The sequence below is a fragment of the Rhinolophus sinicus genome, linkage group LG01, assembly GCF_036562045.2.
Source record: "Rhinolophus sinicus isolate RSC01 linkage group LG01, ASM3656204v1, whole genome shotgun sequence".
Lineage (NCBI taxonomy): Eukaryota > Metazoa > Chordata > Mammalia > Chiroptera > Rhinolophidae > Rhinolophus > Rhinolophus sinicus.
In genome coordinates, this window is record NC_133751.1 from 126518919 (window position 1) to 126527258 (window position 8340).

The window sequence follows — 8340 nt, forward strand, 5'->3', positions numbered from 1 at the left end:
CTTAGTGAGTCCAGTTCATAGCTCAGAGATTTTTAAATAATTAAAACCTGTAGACTTACATAGGATCAAAAGACAGATGAGATTGCTAAAGGCTGATATAAACCCCATCTCTATCACCTCACTAAAAATCTCTCCCAAATATTCTTTAAGAAATGCACTTGGATGGAAAACAGAAAAGCCTCTCTTGTCAAATTCTACTCAAGGTACAAGGGATTTCCAATTAAAATCCCTTTGTCTACTTCTTTCTGTCCCTTTGTCTACATCTTCCCTAGCTGCCGAAAAACACCCCATTTGAATTTTCAAGTACAATCACCCTTGTGTCCAATTAAAACCACAACCTAGAATGAGCAGGTCCCACACACTCCTAATAATTTATTTCCCTTTTCCCAAATGATATAAAAATCTTCCTTTCATCTTGGCCAATTGATTTTCAGCAGAAGTGAAGCTGTAACATTTAAGCAATAACTCAAATAAGCAGTTCATTTGCTAGGTATTTTGACAGCAACAATCTCAAGAGGTTTATCCACTGGGGGTAAAAACAGGCTCCTTTCAGAAGTAGATTTAATTTTCTAAGAGAAATGCAATGGTCTGCGTTTTCTATTCTGCCACATGGCATTTTCCTTCCAAAGTCATCCTTCCAACACTCTGACTGACCACACAAACCAATCTATACCTCACCCCTCAGTGGGCCAGCACTCCCCTGGGAGAGATTGGAATGACGGCCCATATGGGCTGGACTGCCCTGCTAAGGAGACACGTGGTCCTCTCAACACAAAAGGACTGGTGGGTCTTCCCCAGATCTGATCGTTTGTGTGCCTCCCCCATGAGATTTTTTTTAATTGAAAACTGGAGTAAATGCAATGGGGAAGACAGTCCAAGAACAGAGAAACTTTCCCATTTCTATTCAACTTTTATTTCCTACTAGTTTTCCTTTCCAAAAATATAGCCAATCCCAAGAATGGAACTTTCCATTCCTCAAAGGGAAGTGGAGTACAATTATCAACAAAGATCCAGCTCAAAAATGAATGGTCTGCTGCACAAGGTGCCTCTACCCCTGCTCCCATATTGGTGCATACACACTTGCAAGCCACAGAGATGTGAGAACTGCTGAAGTTTTCAGGAAGCTGTGCTTCAAAGGTGAGAAGAAAGGCAGCACAGAAGCTAAGGCAGGCCACAGATTTGCACACAGGGCTGGGTCTTTCCTATTGGAATGACCTCCACATTTAAATTTCTAACCTCATTCAGATTTCATACATTTGTAATTTGGGTCAGGCAATAATAAGCAAAAGGGTTGTATGAGTAACAGGCTTAAACCTTATTATTTGAGGGGGATGCAAATATATGAGGTTGAGGGCCTCAGTCACTTGCATGCCAGCACGAACTAGTTCCGATTTCTTTCTCCTATAGCGTTAGTCATGCTTGGATTCTCTGAAGGAAGCAGAATAGTCATTAGTTGGGAAGGTAGAGGGAAATGCTGAAGCATGGAACATTCAAGGCTAGGCTAGGCCCTAAGGCGAGGGGCAGAATAATGGGAAAACACTTGTGGAGAGAAGAGTACGTATTAAAAGGGAGAGGATGGAAATGCCTACGACAAATTTGGCCTATTTTGTGTGTGTTTAGTCCCTAAAGGTCTCGGACCACAGAGCTCTTGCTCCCTGCTATGAGGCTCAGCCAAATGGCACTGCAGTATCGACATGAGCTAGATAGGTTTTGGGAACCAGCTCACACCACTTCTAAGGGGAAAAATACCTCCAAATTCCCAAAACACTAGATTATAAAGCAAGATAGACACAGGTTCCGCCTGGGTCCTGATAGCTCAGAAGGAGGTTAAGACCAGAGAGAAAGCCAAATATAGGTACACATCCAGGGTATTCACCCCACACACACCCTATAGGTACTTAGGCCTTAGAAGCAAGCAAGCCAGGCATGATGAGGAGATGCACTGCAGGCAACTGCTGAAGCTTCTTTCTCCCCAAATCTTCTCACCACCAGGAAGAAGGCAACAGCAATCGAACCATTCCCGAGGGACACAATAATCAATATTGGAAAGATGGGGCCCCATAAGAAAAAGCACAAAATATTATAATAAACCTCCCCAGGTAACCTGATTTATTTAATAAAGATGACTCATTTATCACTAACTCTTTGCTCAGGAATGGGTCAAACAAAAGAATGTCACACTGACTTTCAGCGATGCCACCCGGCAGTGGGTTCTTTGGGAGACAGGGTTTGTCCTAACAGAGGCTCTCTGTGGTATGCAATGCTTTCACACAGTAGCAGTTTATGAAACAGTGAATGCTTTTATGCTACAATATAATGGAAAATAAAATTCCGTAGACCAGTGAAAAATAACCTTAAGAATGAATTCAGATGGGCTTTTTACACTTGAGCATGAGCTACAAAATGATGCTAAATATGAACTCACCCTAGCACTTTTTTTTCCTCCTATCATTTCGTGGGGTGGGGAGAAATAGGCCAGCTTTTACAGGTGACCTGCAATGCTACAAAAATAAGCTCAGCTCAGAGTGCCGTCTTTCTTCAACAAGAAATTTGTAAATGTGAGTTGCGGAGGGAAAGGTCATTAACACGACCTATAATGAAACTGACAGGCCTTGTTGGGTGCTCGTGATGTCACCAAGCCAGTTATGCGGGACTAGGAGGAGAAACTGCAACGTAGGTGCGGAACTCGTTGCAACTGGAGCGGCTCCAGTTCTCGCCGAGCTCCCTGCCGATTCTCCATTCTCGGGGAATTGCCGTTTCCATGTCATTCTATTTCACAGGCTACAGTTTAAATTTTCTAAGAGGAAAGAGACCGTGCATCAGCACACTAAACCGGAATAAAAATGTACAGGAGATACTAAGAATAGGACAGAAACCTGCTAAGACTAAACTATAAAAATCCGCCACAGCCAACAAAAAACAAGGCTTCCAAGAAAAGGGGGCGGAGGTGGCAATGAGCCGGCTCCCCTTGAAGGGCCTGGCTGCAAGAATCCCGCTTCGGCCACTAACCGGTTTTAGCAGAACCAGAGCCTTTCTTTCTGAGCGGATCGATTTGGATTTAGATTTGGATTCCGCAAGAAGCAGGAAAAGGTATAGACGTGGCCAAGAACAGGGCTCCGAGCCTAACGGAAACGAGAGAGGGAGGCAAAGAGGGGCGGAGGAGGAGGAGAGACACGGGAATGAACAGGGGAGTCTCTCCCATTTCGTGCGGGCAACTCAAAGGCGGCATCGCTGTCGGTCGGAAAGTAGGGTTTGGCCTCCCAGGAAAAAGACGTTTGCAAGGTTCCAGGCCAGTGTCTTGGGAACGATTCTGAAGGGGGTGGAGACGTGCGCTCCAGGAACCACCAGGTTTCAGTGGCATTCATCCAGAGGTTGGTGGCCCAAACCCAAGTGTGCCAGTCCTCTGCCCCCATCACCAGACAGCAGGGCAGTGACCCAAGGTAAACTGGGTCCCTGTAAATGAGAGTCGGGGGCCGCCCGAATTCCCTTCGCCGAGGCGGGCAGGCCGGCGGCCGCCGAGGAACCCCTCCAAGCTAAACCCGCAGAGCCAAGTTCTCCGGGAAGCTGGTGGAAGTCGGAGTTCGGGGGAAAAGGACGCACAGAGCTCAGGTCTCTCCGAATCGAGCGCGGCCCGCAGTCCCCCGGGAGCTCTCGGCTCCGAAAGCAAAACACCGCCTCCCTCAAACTTTTGCAGTGGGAGCCGGAGGGGTCAGGGACTGGCCGAGAGGAGGGCGCGGGACCCTGAGGGCTTCCCCAGGAGGCAGCGGGTTCTCGGGTTCTGGGGAAGGAGCGGCTGCCGAGGCGGCGCCAGCCACGGGAGGTGGGGCTGCCGCTTTCTGCTTTCCGCGCCTTTGCTAGGAAGTCCCGGCTCCGCGCCCCGAGCGCACGGCGTCCGGCCCGGAGTGGGAAGAGGCTGGCTCCTCAGAGCGCACACCCGGCCAGGGGAAGGGGCCGGACCCGGGGAAACGGCCCCGGCGGGGCGCGCTCACCTCGATCTTCCAGACCGTCGCTGAACTGGCCGCTCTGGCTGATCCGCAGCTGTTGCCCCTCCTCGGGATGCAGCGGTTCCTGTGCAGGGGAGCTCAGCGGACCCGGGGTGGCGGCCAAGGGCGCGTGGCCCCGAGGCGGTGGCGGGACTGCGGGTCCCGGAGGGCTGCGGTGCTCGCTGCCCGCGGCCGGCTCCATGGCGCGGGACAGCAGATCGCAGCGGCGACGACGAGCACAACCGAGACTCGAGTCAGAAGTGCGAGGCGCTGCGGCTCGCAGCGGGCGAAGGGACGGACGGACAGCGCGGAGAGGGAGGGAGTGAGGGCGCGGCGGAGCGGAGGTGCGCCGGCTGCTGGGGGGGCGGGGGTGTCGAGGAGCCGCGCGACTCGTGCGGCTAGTGGCAGAGGCTGGGGCCGCACTGTCGCCGCCGCGCTCCGCCTCCGGGGGCAGGTGCGGGCGTCAGGGACCCGCCCCGAGGCCCCAGCGCCGGAGCCCGAGCAAGGAAATCAGTGTGGAGGGAGGGATCCGGTGGGGTCAGACGCCTGCAGGCTCCCGGGATCTACTGGGGACGCGGGGCGGCTCGGGCAGGGCCTTGTGAGGGTGAGAGAGGAGACCTGCCCCACCCACACTGCGCGATGGTTCCCATAGGGGAACCCTCTCGAATCCGGTTTCCTCTGCCGTCTGGGAAGCCAGCGGCGGCACTCAAGCAAGAGAGCGGACAGCGCCCTAATTTGGCATCTTTCTCCTCTGGAGCTTGCCAGGCTTTAGAGGCTGTGCAGAGACTCCGCCCGCGCTGCCATCCCACCGCGCATCCCGGGAAACGATGTTCACTTGCCCCCAAGCCCATCCGTCCCGGGCCTTTTTCTAGGCGCTTTGATTGCCATCCCAGTTTTTCTCTCCAGCGCCAACTTAAGGGGACCGGGTACCTTGGGACCACTGGGTGCTCTAGAAGATGTTTGGTCCCCACTGCGACTATCCCTGGGCCTTTGTCCCAGCTAGTCCCCCACGAGCTCGTTATTTCCCCTCTGAGCATTCAGGTCTCGCCGGTTCCTCCGGACTCGGATCGAAGCTTCCCCTGGGTGTCCGGGCACGGCCCACTTTCCTCATCTGAGACCTCGTGGAGCTCAGACCCTTGCGCGGCCCAGCTGGTCTCCGCAGCGAGGTGGCAACCTGGCCGGCGCTGGAGCCCACGCCCGCTCTCGAGCAACCCCGAGAGGTGCAGAGTCGGACCGGCCATTTATCAGATTCAGCTTGATTTTAATGGTATCAATCTAAACTGCAGTGTAGATTTCATTTTTAAATGGAAATTTAACTTTTAGATTTTTGTCATTAAATTTAATGAGCTCTAAAATGTCAATTCCTCCTTTAAAGCCTGCCTACTTTTGGGGTGGGGGCACCCTGGTTATTGGGTCTGTTTTCTGTTGTTTTTGTGGAATAAACCGGTTTCCTTTCTCATTCTCTCTTTGCCTGCGATTGAAATAGGAGTGGGATTGAAATGCCTTTGTGCTGCATTGGAAACATCACTAGAAATGGGAAGCGGGTCTCATGTTGTGTTGCTGAGTTGGAAGGAGGTCTGGCTTGACCTTGGCCAACTCACTTTACCTTTTTGACCACTATGTAATTTCTTTAACTACAAACTGAAAGAGATGGACTCGGTCATTTCAAAGGCCCCTTCTTGCTAGGAAAACGGGGTGGAAGTGAGGGAGGAAAGTAAGAAAGAACAAAAAGAAAGAAAAATGCTGTGATTAGTTGGACTAAAAAAAAAAAGAAAGAAAGAAAAATTCTACCTCCCAGTCTTTGTGCCGTCCTCTGAGGTACACAAACCTTCAGATATTTGCAGACACACACACCTCCTGGCTCTCTCCCACACAGACTTTTTTCCTTCAGCTTTTCCCATTTGATCCTTCTGTCAATGGCTATCAAACATTAGAATCACCTGGGGAGTTTAAGGACAAAAATACCCAGGGCTCTGCCACTGCTAGAGATCATATATCAGAGGTGATTTAATTGGTCTGGGCTGGGACCTGAGCATCAGCATTTTTTTTCCAGCTCCCCAGCCTTTCTAAAATCATCTAGGACGCTTTTACTTATTTATTTATTAAAATGTTGGCTCCTCTTTGCTCTTTGCGATTCTGATTTAGTAGATCTGGATGGGAATCTTCCTTTGACACACACACACACACACACACACACACACACACACACAGGTCTGTGTTCTCTCAAAGGAGCAAGTATCATTGTTCTTTCCTTTGGTTCCTCAATTAGTTCTCTAGTCTAGCACATCCAGACATGAAAGTGCTGATGAACACCAGGATTCTCGTTAAAATGCAGATTTTGACTCAGTAGATCTGGGTGAGAGGCTGAGATTTCTAACAAACCTCCAATTGCTGCTGATTCTGCTGGTCTGAAGACCACACTTTGTGAAGTAAGGATCTAGTAGATATTTATTATTCATGGGATTTATTTTCTTCCAGTTCCAGCTGCCCTGGTTCAATAAGCCATTCTTGTATCCTCCAGAAAGATTTCTCCGACTCCAGCTCTCCCTGGGCGCTCCTTTTTCTGAACTGTTAATGTTTAATAATTCATGGCCTGTTTCATGTGTGAGGCAGGGACTCTGGTGCTTGTCTGATCCCCATCTTAGCTCTACCTGGATGCCAAGGACACAGTGTTCCCCCAAACAATCTCTGCTGAGTGACTGGGTGATATTAGCTTACATCTTTGGAGGACATAATACCAGGTGTGATGAAAAAGTACAGGGAGTGCTACTGCCAAGTGCCATCCAACAGAAAGTTAGGGATCTACAACGGGGAAGCAGCACATCGAACCTTTGTAACAGTGTGTGACACATTTCAGCTTGTTTGGTGCAGTCAGTTCGGTGTGAGCTACAGTTGAGAGAACGAGTGTTTTAAAGTGTGCTATCAATTATTCTCCATCATGACAACACTCCGTGTCACACATCACTTCTGGTATACTGTAATTTCTGTCAAATAAATACATGACGGTGTGTCCTCATTCACCAGATCTGGCATCATGCAACATCTGGCTCTTTTCCGAAGTCAAAATGATTCAGGACACCGAGGCAGCCACGACAGCATAACTAAAGACAGGGAAAATGACTTCCAGAACTTCAGAAAGTGCAAGAACGATGTGAACCTGTGTTCAAAGCGAGGGGGAGTAGTTTTGAGGGGGATTAATGGCAATGTATGTTTCACTGTAATAAATTTTTTTAAACATTCACCATATTTTTTTTTAAAATCACACCTCGTATGTACCAGCCATCTTGCTAAGTGTTTTACATACATTGTCTCCCTCACTCAACTACTATCTTTATTTTACAAAGGAACAAATCAAGGCAAGTCTCCTGTTAAGCTCTTTTCTGGCACCACAGCCCACAGTGATAATGCCCCCTAGGGGGCATTTTGGCAATCTGCAGGTGCTTTAATTGATGGGGGGAGCACTGGCATTAGTTGGGGTAGAGGTGGGCAGGGACGCAGGAGGTCCCCACATGCACAGGACTTTGCAACACAATGATTGTTTGTGTCCCACCTCACTTTCATATGTCAGACTAGACATTGGGGCAGTTAAAATGTGCTTCTAATTACATTAGAACTTTAACTCTGTTTCACATAAAAACACAAAATATTCTTGTACCATTTGAATACACATTGATGTCTAATGAACGCCAAAAGAGTCTGGAGGCTTTGCAAGAATGTCAGGCAGTCAGGATGATGGATGCCAAATTATCAGGAAGTCTGGTCACATCAGGTGGTCTGGATACATGAGTCTTTCAGGAGGTACATGGAGGTCTGGTGTGTGGCCAGGTATTGACACGCAACAAACTGATGTACAAGGTCTGACAATTAAGTTTGCGAACCTGTTGCAACGATGCAATGGAAAGCTCTTAGAACAGTGCCTGGCACATAGTAGGTGCTCAATAAATGTTAGCTATTATTATTTTAAGTAAGACTTACTCCCATTTGTTTACCAGGAACTTTAATCAAATTTGCAGAAAAAAACAAAACTAAGTATAAATTGTAACTCAGAACTATTTCATTTGTAAGTGATCACTCAAGTTGGCCTGTATAAAAAAGGCATCGTACGGGCTCCAAGTTGAGTTGTTTTCAGACAGAGCTGGCTCTTCAGGCTTAAAGAAAGTTATCAGGATTTGCCCTCTCTCTCCCTATTACTTGCAACTTTTGTTGGCTTTGTTGGCTTTCCTTTGTTGGCTTTACCTCCTGACAGATACTCTCAAAACTCTAGGCTAACCTCCTTACATCTGGCCATCCCTGTAGAAAGAGGGCTTCTCTTTCTCAAAATGTCCAACAAGGATTTCAGAATGTGTATCATTGGACT

General features: G+C 48.8%; 2 protein-coding genes across 2 annotated transcripts in view; one reads left to right on the top strand and one right to left on the bottom strand.

Annotated features, from left to right (window-relative positions):
- TMEM163 (transmembrane protein 163) overlaps positions 1 to 4396 on the bottom strand; it is a 214217-nt gene extending 209821 nt beyond the window's left edge. The window contains exon 1 of the mRNA XM_019731141.2: positions 3990 to 4396. Coding sequence (XP_019586700.1) covers positions 3990 to 4185 — 196 coding nt within the window. The 5' untranslated portion in view covers positions 4186 to 4396. The remainder of the gene's footprint in view (positions 1 to 3989) is intronic.
- A 198-nt stretch (positions 4397 to 4594) lies between these two features.
- Positions 4595 to 7811, top strand: LOC109447100 (uncharacterized). The gene is made up of 2 exons (XM_019731124.2): positions 4595 to 5250; positions 7008 to 7811. Exons 1-2 carry the CDS (start codon positions 4623 to 4625, stop codon positions 7082 to 7084), a joined length of 705 nt encoding a protein of 234 aa, XP_019586683.2. The 5' UTR covers positions 4595 to 4622; the 3' UTR covers positions 7085 to 7811.
- Positions 7812 to 8340: the final 529 nt, after the last annotated feature.

Coding starts and splice junctions, on each gene's coding strand:
- LOC109447100 (XM_019731124.2), top strand. CDS start 4,623: ATGGTTCCCATAGGGGAACCCTCTCGAATCCGGTTTCCTCTGCCGTCT. Junction 5,251..7,007: donor GATTCAGCTTGATTTTAATG/GTATCAATCTAA, acceptor CTCATTCACCAG/ATCTGGCATCATGCAACATC.